We start from the raw sequence: 19,493 nt of genomic DNA, 5'->3' as shown, positions 1-19,493 counted from the left end.
GTGCGGTTGTTTGAAGGCAAGAAGTGGGGGTGTGGGGATGGCCTTGGCAAGATGTTCGTCTTCATCGATGACATGTTGAAGGCTCCGGAGAAGATGTCGTAGTTTCTCCGCTCCGGGAAAGTACTGGACGACGAAGGGTACTCTGTCCACTATGTCCCGTGTTTGCCTTCTGAGGAGGTCGGTACGGTTTTTCGCTGTGGCACATCGGAACTGTCGATCGATGAGTCGAATGCCCTATCTTGTTCTTATGAGGGCATCTTTCAGCATCTGGAGGTGTCTGTTGCGATCCTCCTCATCCGAGCAGATCCTGTGCATACTGGGGGCTTGTCTGTAGGGGATGGCTTCTTTAACATGTTCAGAGTGGACACTTCTCCAGCTTCCACTCTAAACACGTTAAAGAAGCCATCCCCTACGGACAAGCCCTCCGTATACATAGGATCTGCTCGGATGAGGAGGATCGCAACAGACACCTACAGATGCTGAAAGATGCCCTCATAAGAACAAGATAGGGCATTCGACTCATCGATCGACAGTTCCGACGTGCCACAGCGACAAACCGCACCAACCTCCTCAGAAGACAAACACGGGACACAGCGGACAGAGTACCCTTTGTTGTCCAGTACTTCCCCAGAGCGGAGAAACTGCGACATCTTCTCCGGAGCTTTCAACATGTCATCGATGAAGACGAACATCTTGCCAAGGCTATCCCCACACTCCCACTTCGTGCCTTCAAACAACTGCACAACCTCAAACAGACCATTGTCCGCAGCAAACTACCCAGCCTTCAGGAGAACAGTGACCACGACATCACACAACCCTGCCACAGCAACCTCTGCAAGATGTGCCGGATCATCGACACGGATGCCATCATCTCACGTGAGAACACCATCCACCAGATACACGGTACATACACTTGCAACTCGGCCAACGTCGTCTACCTGATACGCTGCAGGAAAGGATGTCCCGAGCATGGTACATTGGTGAGACCATGCAGACGCTATGACAACGAATGAATGAACACCGTTCAACAATCACCAGGCAGGAGTGTTCCCTTCCAATCAGGGAACACTTCAGCAGTCACGGGCATTCAGCCTCTGATCTTCGGGTAAGCGTTCTCCAAGGTGGCCTTCACGACACACGACAACGCAGAATCACTGAGCAGAGACTGATAGCCAAGTTCCACACACATGAGGACAGCCTCAACCAGGATCTTGGGTTCATGTCACACTATCTGTAACCCCCACGACTTGGCTGGGCTTGCAAAATCTCACTAACTGTCCTGGCTGGAGACAATACACATCTCTTTAACCTGTGCTTAACCCTCTCTCCACTCACATTGTCTGTACCTTTCAGACTTGATTACCTGTAAAGACTCGCATTCCACCCATTATCTTGTAAATTGAGTTTGTGTCTTTATATGCCCTGTTTGTGAACGCAAGTCCTCACTCACCTGAAGAAGGGGCTTGGGGCTCCGAAAGCTAGTGCTGCCAAATAAACCTGTTGGACTTTAACCTGGTGTTGTGAGACTTCTTACTGCACATTCCCAACAGTCACTGATGAAGACAGTGAATAGTAGTGGACCTAGGACCTATCTCAATGGGGTCACCATTCGCAGCATACCTATAGGCAGAACTTATTATTTAACTAATACTGTGGAATGTAAGCTCATTTGGAATCCAACATTTGAAATCCCTGCTGATACCACAAGATTCTTGCGATGTAACCTAATTTGAAATTTCCCATAAAAGTTTTCTTAAAGTTAAGATAGACTAGGTCCACTGGACTTCCCTGATTTGCTACCATAGTAGCTTCCTCAAAATTGGATATCTGTGTCTGCTGTAATGCTTTCTTTTGTTTAAAAAGCTGCAGGTGATTAGATTAGCACTGCCGCCTCACAGCGCCAAGGACCTGGGTTTGATTCCGGCCTTGGGTGACTATCTGTATGGAGTTTGCACATTCTCCCCATGTCTGCATGGGTTTCCTTCAGGTGCTCCGGTTTTCTCCCGCAGTCCAAAGATATGCAGGTTAGGTGGATTGGCCATTCTAAATTGCCCCTTAGTATCCAAAGATGTGTAGGTTAGGTGGACTAACCATGGAATATGCACAGGACTACGGGGATAGGGCAGAGGAGAGGGTCTGAGTGGGAAACCCTTTCGGAGAGTGAGTGTAGGCTCAATTGACCGGATGGCCTCTTTCAGCACTGTAGGGTTTCTGTGCCTGCCAGCCTGCCTGGTTAAATGTCTGCCTTTCATTCAAGATTATTTTGCATCTGTAACAATTTTTAAAATGTCATTTATGGAATGTATGTGTCACTGGCGAGGCCAGCACTCATTGCCCACTGCTAGTTGCTCTTGAGAGGTGGTGAATTGCCTTCTTGAACCGCTGCAGTTTCTTTGGTGCAGGTAGTGCTGATAGAGAGAGAGAGTTTCAGGTTTTTGACCCATTGTCAATGAAGGAATGGCAATGTATTTCCAAGATGTGGAGATGCCGGCGTTGGACTGGGGTAAACACAGTAAGAAGTTTAACAACACCAGGTTAAAGTCCAACAGGTTTATTTGGTAGCAAAAGCCACACAAGCTTTCGGAGCTCCAAGCCCCTTCTTCAGGTGAGTGGGAATTCTGTTCACAAACAGGGCATATAAAGACACAGACACAATTTACATGAATAATGGTTGGAATGCAAATACTTACAGCTAATCAAGTCTTTAAGATACAAAGAACGTGAGTGGAGAGAGCATCAAGACAGGCCAAAAAGATGTGTATTGTCTCCAGACAAGACAGCCAGTGAAACTTTGCAGGTCCAGGCAAGCTGTGGGGTTACAAATAGTGTGACATGAACCCAATATCCCGGTTGAGGCCGTCCTCGTGTGTGCGGAACTTGGCTATCAGTTTCTGCTCAGCGACTCTGCGCTGTCGTGTGTCGTGAAGGCCGCCTTGGAGAACGCTTACCCGTAGCCAGGGTGCTGAGTGACGTGGAGGGGAACTTCCAAGCAGTGGTGTTCCCAGGTATCTGCTTCCATTGCCCTTCTGGATGGTAGCAGTCATGGGTTTGGATTGTGCTGCCTCAGGAGCTTTGGTGAGTTCCAGCAAATGTATAAAGTTGAAACGTAATGGACTCAAAACCCGTTTTGTATAAAAGTGACAATACTTTACATGTTCTAAAACTTTGACATCTTTTTCAAGTTGACAGCGATCCTCATTTCATCATTTCAATAAATGATCACAGTGATGCTGTTTGTTTCAACGTTGATGGTAAACCAGATGCAATTCTAAACCTGGTGACAGATCCTCATACAGGTAGGTGCAAGCTCTGACATAAAAAGTAAAATAGCTGTGCACTGTTACCAAACAAAAACATCTGAGTTAGCAGATCGCACAATGACATTAATGCTGACCATTCTGAAATTTTACTGTTTGACTTGCCCAACATTACGCACTGATAAAGGAAAATCTGATAGCAAAGCATCTAGTAATTCAAAAGCAGAAAAAAATCAGAAAATAACAACAGTTATTATTTTAGTGAGTAGTAAACATTTATAATGGTGGCTTTTCCACATTTTAATGGCCGAGGGTTTTCCGGGCACGTTTGAGGCAGGTGCAAATCTGTTATGGCCACTAACAGGGGGTGGCATGGTGACACAGTGGTTAGCGTCAGGGACCCAGGTTCGATTCCCGGCTTGGGTCACTGTTTCTGTGGAGTTTGCACGATCTCCCCGTGTCTGCATGGGTTTCCTCCAGGTGCTCCAGTTTCCTCCCACAGTCTGAAAGACGTGCTGGTTAGGCGCATTGACCCGAACAGGCTAAATTCTCCCTCAGTGTACCTGAACAGGCGCCGGAGTGTGGCGACTAGGGGAATTTCACAGTAACTTCATTGCAGTGTTGCCTTACTTGTGACTAATAAATAAACTTTAAACTTTAACTTTTTAACTCTCAAAAGAGAGCCATAACAGGATTTTCACCAGAGAGATCACGGAATGTCATCTTCTCTAACCTCCACCAGTAACATAATCAGATGCATACCCAGCAAGAGCGTGAACCTGATTACTACCAACTTAAATACATTCAATGTTGTATCTTCCGGGAACGTCAGATGTTCCTCCCTATCAGCATGATGTCACACCAGCAAGAATCAGTACTGTTCTCCAGCAATCGAGGTGACCACACCAGGAGCACGAAGGCTGGTTTAACCCTCAGGTGGTCAGGAACCATGACAGGACAGTGCCATATTGCCAGGTTAACATAGTCAGGGGAAGTGCCAGGTTGGCACTGCCAAGGGGCAGGGCGACAACAGATGGAAGGGAGGGGGATTGCCAGTGACAATAGTTGGTATGGGGAGATTGCTGGTGATAATGGATGGGTTGGTGGAGGGAGGTCCCGATGTCGATTAGTGGGGTAGAGGAGGGGGTCTGTCTCTTAATGTTGAGATTAGGGCGCCCTTTACAAATGGCGTCCCAATCTCTCTGGAGCCAGCCTTGCCGGAATCTTTAGGCCCTGCTCCTCAAGAATGACGGCACAAAACACATTCCTCCCCGCCCCCGCTTTTCTTTGACAAAGTGTAGAAGATCTGGAGTGAAAACCTGGCTGTTTCTCTGGGAAGAAACATGTCAGTTTTCAATCAGAACCTGCCATTATTTGGGAAAATTTCACCCAATATAACAGAGATGGGGCCAGGATTCGAACTTGTAACATTTGGAATTGACAGTTCAGTATAATGCTTCTAATTTTAAGTGGCTCCTATTAGTGTCTTCTGTTTTGTACAAATCTTATGCATGATTCACGTGATGTTTCCACTACTTTCTTCATTATTTCCCCTGACTTTTACTTGTGGATTCTCTGAAGTAGTCTTCCATCGATGAAGGATATTGGGTAGGATCTTCTTATATCTACAAAAAATATCTTTACATTCTTGTTATCATGGCCATTTCAAAGATTTCTTACTGTCCTAGTTGTATTTACACATCATTGTAGATTATTAATAGCCTGATATTTGTCAACTTAGTTAACGCTGCTTGTTTTACAGATTTAAAAAAATCAACTGGCGCTCTCTTTAGAAATATCACTGTTACTAAAATGAGGAATTATCAATTAACAACACTATCAAAATGTTATATCCCATTCTTAGCTTTTCCTTCCTCATCTCAACTATTAATAATCCTGTTATTTCCTATGATTAAACATTTGCTGGTGCCTGCCTATAACCATTAGTTTCATCCATCACAACTTCATGTAAATACGATTCTCCAGATTTTGAACCGATTAATATTCATTAATGTTTTTCAAATTTCCACGTAGATTTTGTGGTAAATGGACAGTTGATTGGAGTGAAGCAAACAGAAAATGACAAGAAAATAAAAACATACTTTGGAAAGTTTGGAATTGTGAACGCTAAAATGGATTTGAGAGTTGAAGTATCGACACAAATGATTAAAGTCCTTCATGGAGAGGAGAAGCTTACTTTCTCCTGGTCAGCAACAACATCTTTAACAAGAGAGAGGTATGGTTTATGTATTAATTTAGCAGCATTACATCTGCGTTTAGATAACAGTTGGTGACAATGCAAGTAGAGCCAAGAAAGAAAATGTTTAATTATTTCAATTCTCAGAAAGGACCTTTCAATGGCAAGCCTAATTTCTACAACCAGTGGCTGTTGATTAATTATGGCTTACCTTTGTAGTTATATTAGCTACAACATGTGAAGAAAAAAATTCGAAGCAAAATAGAAGCAGGGACCAAGAAGTCACCATCGCATATACAAGGAAGAATAGAATATTGCTGCAGTTAAAAACCTAAGTGAAGGTTCCAATTACCATTAATTTCAAAAAATAAAAGTAATCTGTTATGAAGTAAAGGCTTTTATGGTGCGGTATTAATTGTTTTCACCCATTTGTTAGTCTGTAAACAATATATCGCAAAAAGTAATGGACAGATTTCAGTGAAACTTTGTATACAGATAGAATATGGCCCATCAGTTTTTAGCAAAGATTCGGACTTGCATCTGGATCCTGGAATTTCTTCCAAGAATCCATTAACATTGGCAGATGGAGTGGATGGAATTTTCCAGTCCTCCCTTCCCCACCTTAGCGGATTCTCCCATCGGCTACCAGCAGGATCTTCTGGGTCCATCGAACTTGACGGCGATTTACATTCCCCGCCTGTTCCATTGTCAGGAAACCCACAGCTGGGGTCGACTTCGACGGGACTGGAAGGTCTCACGGGTGGGAAGGTCAAAAGAATTTCGCCCAGTCCATTTGGTTTTTTTTAAGAATGTTCTGAGATGTTTGATTTAGAATTTCATTGATTGTTTCAGAATGTGCTGGATTGTCACAACTGCCCAAGATGTGAGCAGAGTTTTCAGAACAGGTTGTTGGATGTGGCTTAGCCTGAAGTCTCCTCAGTGAGATGGAAGCTCTCATCCATTTTTAGCTGTATGATTACGGAGCATCAACCAGACAGGGAAAAGCTTCAAGGAAGAGCTAATATCTCCTAATAATGTTGAATTAGCACAGCGTGGTGGAGGCACATTGAGCACCTTCTTCACTTGTTTTGAAATGCTGCCTCTGTTGCTATGAAATCCCATTGTAGGGATGATTTTCTTTACAACAAAGAGAACAAGAAGGAGCCTATTCGTGCCCAATATTAGCAATGTTGGTTGGGAGATCAACATAGTTTGAAATTTTAAATAAACATTCTACCTGATTAAGCCACCTTTAAGAATCATGCTTACCATATATCACCACCAGCATCGCATCCACTGGATTGTGATGGCTTGCTGTGGACTAAAAGAGAATGATAAACTGTTCCATTCAGTCCTCTATAGAAAGATGCAAAATACACAGCAATGAATTGTATGATACAGATATCCGATGCAACCTCAATCTCCTGCTGTATCATAATACAACTAGACTATCCTAAGAGACAAATCTAGAAAACATAGTAGCAGTTGAGTATTCTGTAACTGATCCAACACGAATCCATGATCTTTGGCTACCATTGATACAGCACTGGAAGATACAATGCAGAATTTGGAGTTATTCCAATCGGTTTGACTGGTACATTGCCATGGAATCACAGAGCAGAAAGCTTTCTTAACTCTACAAAGTCTCACAATTAAAATCCAATCTTCTCCTAAGTGAGATGAATTCACTATGTCCATTGAAATGATATAACATAGAATCATGGAATTGTTATAGCACAGAAGAAGGCCATTCTGTCCATAGGACCATGCTGACTCTCTGAAGGAGCAATTCACATCCTCCCCCACCCTCTCCCCATATCCCTGCACATTCCTCCTTTTTAGATATTTAGAAAAGTTTGAAAAGTCTATGGCACAGAAAGAGGCCATGCTGTCCATCATGTCTGTGCCAGCTTACAAATGAGCGCCCCAGCCTAAACCCATTGTCCAACATTTGGTCTGTGGCCCTGGAGGTTATGGACTTCAGTTGCATATCCAGACACCTTTTGAAATGAGTTAAGGGTCTCTGCCTCTATTACCCTTTCAGGCGGTGTTCCAGACCCCCACAATCCTCTGGGTGAAAAAATATTTCCTTATCTCCTTTCTAATCCTTCTCCCAACCACTTTAAATCTATGCCCCTTCTTGTCATTGACCTCTCTGTTAAGGGAAATAGATCCTTCCCATTCACTCTATCCAGGCCCCTCATAACCTTTTACACTACAGTCTCCCCTCAGACTCTTCTGTTCCAAGGGAAGCAATTCCATCCCATCCAGTCATTCCTCATAGCTGCAATTTTTGTCTCAGAAAAATCACTGTGCTGTAATGTTAGCCATCTTCCCGAATAAAACCAGTAGAAAAAGATTCAGGTTTCAGCCTGGAAACCCAATGGGCTGGATTTAATACAGCCTGCTGCAGTGGGAAACATGCCAGCCAAGCCCTTTTAGTCATGGGAAAGGCCCCATGTTAGTCTTCTGGCAGCAACAAAACCACCCCCGATTAAGTCAGAGGATGGGAATGGCCACAGCTGCTGGTGACCCCTCTGGGAGCCATTAGAAGGGTCCCTGAAAGGGCTGGTAATTGTAACGTACCTTAACCACAGCAGGGCAGAGGGAAATCGGAACACGCCCAGTTTTGGATTCACACATGAGTACACATTCATCGGAAATATCTAATCTCAAAACAAGCACAGCTGCAAAGCCCAGTAAATAAGTGGAAAGGGAAATCCTATCCTGGTCAATTAAACAATCCAAAGGCACATGGGAAAATCTGCAGTTGGCCACCATGCCAATCTACAAATGCAATTCCAAACATTGTTGAAATCATAAGCATGTCCACTTTTAAGATTCTGCCTGAAATGGGGAATGACAGGAAAGTTGAACTTAGAACGAAGATCAACCGGGATCGTATCAAACACAGAGCAGGTTCGAGGGGCTGTCTGGTCTACTTCTATTCCTAATTATTTCGTTCTTCTGTTCTTACCCCCAAATCCCACAATTACCCTAATACAATGTTCAGGTTGCCCTGTGAAAATTTGAGCTGCAGCATCTCTCATACTTAAATGATGTTAGTCGGCTGCTGCACCAGTATCCATCCTCCATGCTTTCAAGCTGAGAGGATTCCCCTCCTTAGCATTTCCCACTTCCCACTGGCATTTATTCTAATTGCCAGTTCACTTTTTCAAATCCTTTTCCAGGTCACATGTGAAATCTTACACAAAGTATGCACTGTTCCACAGTAAAGCTAACATTAAAACACATACAACTTCAAAGATGGGCTATAGATTGCAGAGTGAATGCACGAATCATGCAAGAAGAGGTCAAAGAGGTATTTTCAGTAGCTTGTCCTAAAAGGTGAGACTGAAAGTCAGGTGCAAAGGATTGAGGTCTGAGACAGAGGAGTTCTACAATCCTGCCGCTGTGGTGAGAGTTGATTGCTCAGATGGTGTATGATTATTCCAACTTGATGGCAAGATCCCGCAGACCAGTTGAGTGAGACCTCAAGGAATGATTGCTTATTAATATATAAAGATTATTAAGCTATTGTTAGAACGGACAAATTTGAGAGCTTTGTTTGTGCTTATTCAATGTTCAGGAAATCAGCGTTTAGACACTGCATCATTTATCATCTCTAATGTTTATTTCCTAGTTTCTCCATCTCAATCGTGAAGCAAAGGAACCTCACACTGACAATGGGCGATGCTGCAACATTTGTTGTTGTGCTGCATCGGGTGAGGAAAAATCACACTGTACACAGAGACTTTCTGGGATTTTATACACTTGACAGCCACAGGCTCTCAAATATGACCCATGGATTACTTGGTATGTAGAATATTCACTTCATTAGTTCCCCAGTCGGTTAAATGCTCTACAATTGGTGGCTGTGCCTTCAACTGCCAACCACAAACTCTGCCATTTCCTCCTTAAAACCTTTCATCTAACATCTTTATCTTGGTTTCCACCTTTAAGACATACTTGATGGGCCAAATGGCCTCCTTCTGCACTGTAGGGATTCTATTCTATGAGTTTAAAACCTTCCTATTTGCCCAAGCTTTCATTATCTGACTAATGTGGCTCAGTATGATTTGTTTTTAATAATGTTCCTATGAAGCAACTCGGGATGTCTTATTACATTAAACATGCTTTAGAGACACAAAGACCATAATTCTCCCATTGCGGTCCACCACTTTTCTGGTGGATCCGGCCGGGAGACGCGCGTCTGCGGCCTTGAATGGAGATTTGCGCATGCGCCGGGAACACATGCGCATCTCCCAGAGCCGGCGAACAGTCGCCGGTCAGACCATGCTGGAAACCGGCGGGAAGGCAGGTAAGTCATTTAATTCTGTTTTTAATCTGTTTTAAATATTTCAGGTCCCGATCGAATCTCCCACCCCGCCAGGAGTACCTCATTCTGGCGGGGTTCAGACCAGCTCCCCTTGTTCAGGGTGCTAGCTGGAGATCTCGCCGGAGTGAAGGGGGGACAATCGTGGCCCCCCCAGGGGGTCGGGCGGTGGGGGTGGTGCCCCCTGGGTATGGGCACCATGGCAGTGCCAGCCTGTGCCTCCTGGCACTGCCCAAGGGGCAAAGTGCCCATGCCCAGGGGGGCACCTTGACACTGCCCACTGGGTATCGGGCAGTGCCAAGGGGGCGGGGAATTTATGGGCATGACTTAAGTGTGATTGGTGGGGATGGGGGGTCCCGCTGCCACTCTGCATTGGGTTCGGTCTGGGATGGAGGGAGGGCAGTGATTGGGGTGGGCTGGGAGAGTGGCCTGCCGGAGGGGGGGCCTGCCTCTGCCTCTGGGGGGGTCTGATCCCGGGGGGGGTCAGCGGGGGGTCTCTCGGGGTGAGGTGGGTGGGGGGATCGCCACTACTGGGGGGTGGGGCCTGGGCATCGGGGCGCTCCAGGACAGGGAATTGTTGTGGGGGCCGTGATCGGGCCGTGGTGGGTGGGGGGGGGTGGGGGGGGGGGGTGATGCTGGCGGGGCAGCATTGCAGGGGTCCTGGGCTGGCCAGCGATCGGGCTGGCCAGCAAACGGGAGCTTGACAGTTTGGGACCACTGAGCATGTGCAGAGTTCCAGAACTGTCAAACTCCGGCACAAATAGGCCCCAGCCCTCCCTGGGTTTTTAATGAGATTCACGACTGGGACCTCTTCAGTGCACAGAGTGCGGAGATTGAGGTGAGAAGCCGAACTGACAGAACAGTCGGGATTTAGAACAGTTTTCCCGCCAATTCAGCACTTCTGGGAGAATCAGCCCCAAGTTGTTGGTGTCGTTGTTGGGAACATTGGACACCACCACCAGGCAATGCAGATCTTGCACAATAACTTTACATATTCCTTTGCAACAAAAAACTATTTGACTCCTATCCCATTTTTAGTTATGATTGCAGGGTATATGAGCCAAGAGCAGTAATTTACATTCCTCACTGAAAATGACTGTGAATTTGGCAACATTTACTCTGTTTTTGTCCCTTGGATAGAGTTAAGGAAAACAACTGTTCACATCCCTTTGTTCACCCATTTGTGAAATAAATAGTAAAAAGAATAGTTCACCCTGGGTAAGGCGGTTTCAAATCCGAACTCAAATAATGGTGATTACTATTGTAGAATTGTAGACTAGAATCATAGAATCCCTACAGTGCAGAAGGAGGCCATTCAGCCCATCAAGCCTGCACTGACAACAATCCCACTCAGGCCCTATCTCTGTAACCCCATGTATTTACCCTGCTAATCCCCCTGACACTAAGGAGCAATTTAGCATAGCCAATCCACCTAACCCGCACATTTTTGGAGTGTGGGAGGAAACCGGAGCACCCGGAGGAAACCCACGCAGACACGGGGAGAATGTGCAAATGCCACACAGTCACCTGAGGCCGGAATTGAACCCAGGTCCCTGGTGCTGTGAGGCAGCAGTGCTAACCACTGTGCCACCGTGCCAATCTATACATACATATTCTCCTGCCATTTTTGGAAAATACCTATTCCAAACTTTGAGCAGAATTTAAAAGTACAGGAGGGGGTCACCAGCTGAAAACCCAAAACAACCCGCTGTTGCCATTTCCTTAGGCCCAATGGGATTTAATCCAAATCGGGTACCTATCTGTCTGCCGCTGGGCTTCCCAACTCCTGTGAGAGGAATTTTCCCCAGATATCCTGCTGGAGGGCAGATGTCTCATTTCCATGAGCCGCTGACCAATCAGAATCTGGTAGCTTTCCAACGCTGATAGTGCCACTGGGAGCAGTGGCCGCTGCCAGTTCTGCAGTGCATCCTACACCAAGGAACAATGATGAAGGCCCAGGACACAGCTGAGTGGAGCGTGTTCATAGGGGCTAGACAGGGAGGCCACAGCAAGGGTGCTGTGGGAAGAGGGGTTGATTATAAGGGCACAGTGTGTCTGACAAGGAGGGTCCCTCCTTCTAGGCTTCAGGACTACCAGCCAAGGTATACCTGCAGGCTTTCTTGCCTCCTGTGTACAAATCTGAAGAAAAATCATCGGGACATTTAAAAATGTTTTTGCTATTTTCTTTGAACATTTTGCTTTATCAGATATATTGAAAATGCGGGATGGTGGAGGCTTTTTGGCTGGCAGTCAAATATCCTCCAACTGGGTAATAATTTTGCTTTCCAATTGGCACAGGAAGACAGCACATCACAAGAATGGCTGTGTCGCCTGACAAATGGCTGCAGCATGGGGGGCAAATCCTGTGATGAAATCTCCAGGATTACATGTAATTAAAGTTGGCAGCCCTATATACCTGGAAGGAGGTCCACACAACTTTGCCACTCTCCTCCACTGATTGAATATCAGTGACAGGGGTATGAGGCCCTAAGTGCACCAATTGACCTTTGGGCAGACAGGCCATTCTCTCAGCTCCCTAGCCTGGGCTAGTTCAGAGGGAGGCAATGGAATCTCTATCTTGCTTCTTCCCACCTGATCAAAGAGCATTACCACCCCCACCCCCACCACCTCTGAGGGTGGTTTTGAATTCCATCCCTTATTTAATATTGATCTTAATTGAGTTACCTTATTAACTACTAAATTAATTCAATACTAAATCAATTTACCACCACAGCGCTTGCACAGGCAAAAGCATTACACAATGGGAAATTCTTGGTTTAGTCACAAAATTTAGCAACAGCTTCCAATGGCACAGTGGTTAGTGCTGCCTCACAACGCCAGGGACCTGGGTTCGATTCGTGGCTTGGGTCACTGTGCGGAGTCTGCACGTTCTCCCCGTGTCTGTGTGGGTTTCCTCCGGGTGCTCTGGTTTCCTCCCACAGTCCAAAAGATGTGCTGGTTGAGTGCATTGGCCATGCTAAATTCCCCCTCAGTGTACCCAAAGAGACGCCAGGGTGTGGCGACTGGGGGATTTTCACAGTAACTTCATTGCAGTGTTAATGTAAGCCTACTTGTGACACGAATAAATAAAACACATTTATCCCTGACGAATCATTAGGGTATTGTCGCTGGTGGAATATACGATCTTCTTTATTTGGCAGGGCAACGTGTTCTCACGACACTACTGAATTTGTGACTTAAATTATCTTTATTTTGACACAGGCCAGTTTTACCATGAAGTGAATGTCGAAATACACAACATTCACTCTGGCTTAGATCAAAGCAAACTTCATGCAAAAATGATTGTTAAAGGTCATAAATTTCGGGTGACAAGGTAATGTTGTAAAGATAACACTTTTGATATATCCAACTTAATATTTCTAATTTGTTTATACATTTTTGCATGCGTTTTATTGATGATTTTAATTTTAGGGTGTACGAGAAAGATTACAGACTGGATTCAAATCGAGGAACCAATATCCCATGCTGGTTTGTTCATTGCAGCGGGAAAGGATTTATTGATGGAATTCCAACTGACTACGTTGTTTCTTCTTTATTTGACTCACTACATTCTGATATAATCTGAGAGCAGATGGTGAAGGATTATCCCTTCAGTATCATTTGCATGGCTTTATTGTTCAATCACTTTATCTGTCAAATACATACAGTTTGAAATTGTACATCTGCAAGCGTTTCAATTAGAAATTTCTATGTTCATTTATGATGAAAACTGCCTACATAAAATGACCATGTTTGGTTTGTGTATGTCAAAAGGGGAACCAGGTATTGTAAAGTGAGCTCCATGCTAATCCAGTCTCCCGGACTGTGAAAATGTTTGAGATTCTGACCCTGTTCATGAGAGCAGTAGGACTTCAGGTACGATCTAACAGGAGCTGTTTAATCAAGCACCCTGCTCCGATTTGGAACTGGAGTTTGGCTGAGGAGGTGGAAGGGCCAGTCAGCGGCTGCAATGTGATGGCAGCTGGCAGACTTCCCTGTGGTAACAGTGAGAGTGCTGCTAAAGTGTCTGGGACACGAAGCGGCAATGTGATGAAAGGGAGATGGGGCTGATGGCAGTAGAACACTTCTTTTTTACCTGAGCACTCTATGTGACAACAGTCTCCATGTGAGACAACTGCAATACCAGTACTGTGCTCCAGATGATTGCTGTCCTGCCATTGTTGCCATATATTGGTCAGATTGACTGTAACTGTCAAGCTGTTCAGACCTCCTGATGCGCACTTGCCTCCTGCACGCAGCAAGAAATTTATTTGTCTTCCAGGATGTAACAGGCTCCAATATTACACTTTGCATTGGCTTTAATAACTGTACATTAAGTGATGCTAAATAAAGATATTGACAAACTGCTTAATCATTGAAAACCTGTCATACATACAGACAATATTCTTACACATGTACCCAAAATAAATCCATTTTATTTTAAATTCCTTTCAATCCATGTGTATTGTTGTTATTATGCTCCTTAGCCTATTGTTTCTAATGTTCTATTAAATAGAGTAATATCCCTAAATTTCTCTTGTGAAAAACACATTTTCAACTTTTGCATTGTTATGATCCAGCAGATGTTAATTGCTGCACAAATCAAATGCCAAAGGGAAACTTGGGCCATATACTAAAACCTTTCTTTTAATATTCTGACAATGAGAACTAGTCTAAATAGAAAATTCAGAAGCCACAAATTCCAGTAACACTTTTGAGATTTTAAACATGAAATTAACAAAATAAGCTAAAACTTCAACACATAATATTACAGTTGTCCAGTTAAAATTTGCTTCACAGAACATCCCTCAAAATAATCTTACTTAGTGAGACACAGAGGGTAAACACCCTCTCGGCAACATTCCCTTACAGTTATTTGACTACAAGACTCCAGTAATATTACCTACCACAAGGCAACTTTGCTGTTGCTATAGAAAAGGTATATCACTGGACTTCTCAAACTCTCTCCCATTTTGCTTTGGAAATTTAACACTTAAAAGCAAAGTCCTCCTTATGGAAAACAGACACTTTTCTGGCTTGGCTGGAATAACTGCTACAAACTTTACAGAATCACAGCTCTTTCCCCTGGCTTCACCCCAGTATGTCTCACGTATCCACCACACCACAACTGAACATCTCTTGAACGTCCTTTTTCTCTTTCAACTTTGATTCCATTGTCCTTCGCCACTCTTTGAAACTTGACTTTCCCAAAGTATAAAAATCTTTCATGTTCTCCCTATTGCTCCCATTTCCAGGTCAAATAAAATTTAATAACCCTTCCTTCTTTATTTATGACCTTTCCCAAGTTTAAAAAAAGCCTTTTCCTCCCCCTTGAAAGTTAACAGCTGAAAATCCAAACCTTTATGTATCTCCTAATGCAAATTTCTACTTCTTGATTGCTTATTTATAAAACATTTGCTTGGCCAGATCTATTTCAAATGTATGACTTTAAAACCTACATTCCTTTCATGTCTCAAACCCTGCCAGACAATCAGTCCCCAGCTTAATGAAATTGTTTTCACACATAGACCCACAAACATTCTTCACAATTACACAATAGTCCTCAAAAATATTTAATGTATAACTTCTCTCATCACAACATTAAATTTATTTCTGCTTTTTCTTTACATGTGGCGCACTGGTTTTATGTTCTATTGACATGACTCCTGTTTTGTTTATTAGTATTATTTGTTTGTTTTTACCTTCTCCAGATACTTCTCTTCATTCTTCATCCTGTCCGCCTTGCCTGTTGTCAGTCACATTTTTCTCACATCAGGACTGGAATTCTCCCATCCCTCCCGCCACTGGAATTCTAGTGGGTGGGGGCCGGACCATGTAAAAGTCCATTAAAGTTGGGCGGGAATCTCCAGTTTTCAGGCGAGCACAGCCGGAGAATCCTGCCCCAGGTCTTTTCTACTTAGGCCATTCTCACTAATACATTTGTTTTTTATTTGTTCATTCTTAGAATCTTAGAAACCCTACAGCACAGAAAGAGGCCATTCAGCCCATCGAGTCTGCACCGACCACAATCCCACCCAGGCCCTACCCCCATATCCCTACATATTTACCCACTAATCCCTCTAACCTACGCATCCCAGGACACTAAGGGCAATTTTAGCATGGTCAATCAACCTAACCCGCACATCTTTGGACTGTGGGAGGAAACCGGAGCACCCGGAGGAAACCCACGCAGACACGAGGAGAATGTGCAAACTCCACACAGACAGTGACCCAAGCCGGGAATTGAACCCAGGTCCCTGGAGCTGTGAAGCAGCAGTGCTAACCACTGTGCTACTGTGCCACCCTCACAGGATGTGGGCATTGTTGGCAAGGCCAGCATTTACTATCCATCACTAATTTCCCTTGAGAAGGTGGTCGGTATCTGTCTTGTTGAACTGCTTCAGTCCTCGTGGTAAATGTGCTCCTATAGCACTGTAATGTTAATTGGTTCAACCCAAAATTGTATGGTGCTGTTATGTAGGAAGTTCCATGATTTTGACTCAGGGATGTTGAAGGAATGGTGACATATTTCCTTATCAGGATGGCATTTGACTTGAAGGTAATGGTGTTCCCAAAGGCCTGCTGAAGTTGGGCCTGTTGGTTGTAAATCATAGAATCATTGAATCCGACACTGGAGAAGGAGGCAATTCGACCTAACAAATTCTGCACCAATCACAATCCCACCCAGGCCCTATCTCCACATCCCATGCATTTACCCTGGCTAGTCCCCCTGACATTAAGGGGCAATTTAGCATGACCAATCCACCTAACCCCCGCATCTTTGGACTGAGAGGAAACCAGAGCACCTGGAGGAAACCCACACAGACACGGGAAGAATGTGCAAATCCCACACAGACAGGCATCCAAGCTGGGAATCGAACCTGGATCCCTGGCGCTGTGAGGCAGCAGTGCGAACCACAGTGCCACAGTGCCACCCATAAAAGTCACGGTTTTAGGAGGTGCTGTTGAAGGAGCCTTACATACTACAGCCACCTGGCGCCAGTTGCGGATGGAGCAATTCAAGCAGGCAACTTTGTCTTGTTGGTATTGAAATTTTTGAGTGTTATTAGTGCTGCACTCATCTAGGCAAGTGGAAATTATTGTCCCATAATCCTAACTTCTCACTTGTAGGTTGTGAACAAATTTTGGAGAGTCAGGAGGTGAATCACTTGCTGCATTTCAGCTGCTCTTGTATCACAGGATATATGTGACTGATCTAGTTACCGGTGACCACAAAAGTGTTGATGATGGGATTTCAATAATGATAATTCCATTCAATGTTATGGGGAGATTGTTAGATGCTCTTCTGTTGGAGTGGTCAATAACTGGCAATTATGTGTGGTGAATGTTTACACCCAGCTTATCTACCCAAGCCTGGATGTTGTTCAGGTCTTGCTACATGCATGCAAGGATTGCTTCAGGATCTGAGGAGTTCTAACTGGTGCTGAACACTGTTCAGACCATCAAAAATCTCCAGCTGTGACCTTATGACGGCGAGAAGATTATTGATGAAGCAGCTGAAAATGGTTTGTTTAGAACACTGTCCAGAAGATCTCCTGCAACAATGCCTTGAGACTGAGATGATTGGCCTCCAAACACCGCTACTTTCATTGTGCTAATATGACTGCAGTCAGTGGAGAGTTTATCCTCTCATTCTCACTGACTTCATTGTTATTAGGGCTCCTTGGTAGCACTCTCCACTCCAAATGCTGGCTTGACGTAAATGGCAGTCACTCTCACTTCACCTCTGGAACTCAGCCTTTTTGTCCATGTTTGAACCAAGGCTGAGTGTGAAGGCAAGATGTGAAGCTGAGTGGTCTTCGTGGGATCCAAACTTAGTGCTGCTTGGGGCAGATGAAATGCCGCTTGATAACACCCTCTACAATACCTTCTATTGTTTTGATGATGATTGATACAAAGATCCACTCCCTCCACCACCGACGCTCAGTAGCAGCAGTGTGTACTATCTACAAGATGCACTGCAGCAATTCACCAAAGATCCTTGGGCAGCACCTTCTAAACTCATGACCACTTCCATCTAGAAGGACAAGCGCAGCAGATACATGGGAACACCACCACCTGCAAGTTCCCCTCCAAGCCACACACAGAGAGGGGGCTATACTGGACCTCGTACTGGGGAATGAGCCCGGTCAGGTCTTCAAAGTTTCGGTAGGGGAACATGTAGCAAATAGTGACCACAATTCTGTTAGCTTTAGGATAGTGATGGAAAAGGATGAGTGGTGTCCCAAGGGTAAGGTGTTGGATTGGGGGAAGGCTAACTTTAGTGGGATTAGGCAGAAATTGGCAGCTCTTGATTGGGAGAGGCTGTTTGAGGGTAAATCCACATCTGGCATGTGGGAGTCTTTTAAGGAACAGTTGTTAGGGCTACAGGACAGGCATGTGCCTGTAAAAAAGGATAGGAAGGGTAGGATTCGAGAACCGTGGATAACCAGGGAAATTGAGGGACTGGTCAAAAAGAAAAGAGAGGCGTATGTTAGGTCCAGGCAGCTAAAAACAGAGGGAGCTCTGGAGGAGTACAAAGAAAGTAGGAAGGAACTCAAACAGGGAATTAGAAGGGCAAAAAGGGGTCACGAAATGTCCTTGGCAGACAGGATTAAGGAGAATCCCAAGGCATTTTATTCATACGTTAGGAACAAAAGGGTTGTCAGGGAAAAAATCGGACCTCTCAGGGACAAAAGTGGGGAATTATGCTTGGAGCCCAAAGAAGTAGGGGAGATCCTAAATGAATACTTTGCGTCGGTATTCACAAAGGAGAGGGATGTGTTGACTGGGAGTGTCTCGGAGGGGAATGTTGAACCGTTGGAGAAAATCTCCATTACAAGGGAGGAAGTGTTAGGTTTGTTAGAGAATATAAAGACTGACAAATCCCCAGGGCCTGATGGAATCTATCCAAGGCTGCTCAGGGAGACGAGAGATGAAATCGCTGGGCCTCTGACACAAATCTTTGTCTCGTCACTGGACGCAGGTGAGGTCCCAGAGGATTGGAGAATAGCTAATGTGGTCCCGTTATTTAAGAAGGGGAGGAAGGATAACCCGGGTAATTATAGGCCAGTGAGCTTGACGTCCGTGGTGGGGAAGTCGTTGGAGAAGATTCTTAGAGATAGGATGTATGCGCATTTAGAAAGGAATAAACTCATTAATGATAGTCAGCATGGTTTTGTGAGAGGGAGGTCATGCCTCACTAACCTGGTGGAGTTTTTTGAAGAAGTGACCAGAATGGTTGACGAGGGAAGGGCCGTGGATGTCGTCTATATGGACTTTAGTAAAGCGTTTGACCAAAGTCCCTCATGGTAGGCTGGTGAAAAAGGTTGGATCTCATGGGATAAAGGGGGAGGTGGCTAGTTGGGTGGAGAACTGGCTTGGTCACAGAAGACAGAGGGTGGTAGTGGAAGGGTCTTTTTCCGGCTGGAGGCCTGTGACTAGTGGTGTTCCGCAGGGCTCTGTATTGGGACCTCTGCTGTTTGTGATTTATATAAACGATCTGGAAGAAGGTGTAACTGGGGTGATCAGTAAGTTTGCAGACGACACAAAATTGGCAGGACTTGCAGATAGTGAGGAGCATTGTCAGAAGCTACAGAAGGATATAGATAGGCTGGAAATTTGGGCAAAGAAATGGCAGATGGAGTTCAATCCTGATAAATGCGAAGTGACGCATTTTGGTAGAAATAATGTAGGGAGGAGC

At 44.8% G+C, this 19,493-nt stretch overlaps 1 protein-coding gene across 3 annotated transcripts in view; it reads left to right on the top strand.

Moving 5' to 3' along the window:
* Positions 1-14,245, top strand: part of LOC144491658 (inter-alpha-trypsin inhibitor heavy chain H3-like) — a 54,400-nt gene extending 40,155 nt beyond the window's left edge. For all 3 annotated transcript variants that reach the window (XM_078209808.1, XM_078209806.1, XM_078209805.1), the window contains 5 exons: positions 3,183-3,296; positions 5,292-5,493; positions 9,098-9,270; positions 13,013-13,124; positions 13,223-14,245. In XM_078209808.1, coding sequence (XP_078065934.1) covers positions 3,183-3,296; positions 5,292-5,493; positions 9,098-9,270; positions 13,013-13,124; positions 13,223-13,376 — 755 coding nt within the window. In that variant the 3' untranslated portion in view covers positions 13,377-14,245. The remainder of the gene's footprint in view (positions 1-3,182; positions 3,297-5,291; positions 5,494-9,097; positions 9,271-13,012; positions 13,125-13,222) is intronic.
* Positions 14,246-19,493: the final 5,248 nt, after the last annotated feature.

Source organism: Mustelus asterias, chromosome 3 (genome assembly GCF_964213995.1).
Source record: "Mustelus asterias chromosome 3, sMusAst1.hap1.1, whole genome shotgun sequence".
NCBI lineage: Eukaryota > Metazoa > Chordata > Chondrichthyes > Carcharhiniformes > Triakidae > Mustelus > Mustelus asterias.
Note: the sequence above shows the minus strand (reverse complement) of the source record. Positions and strands in the feature narration are given on the sequence as shown.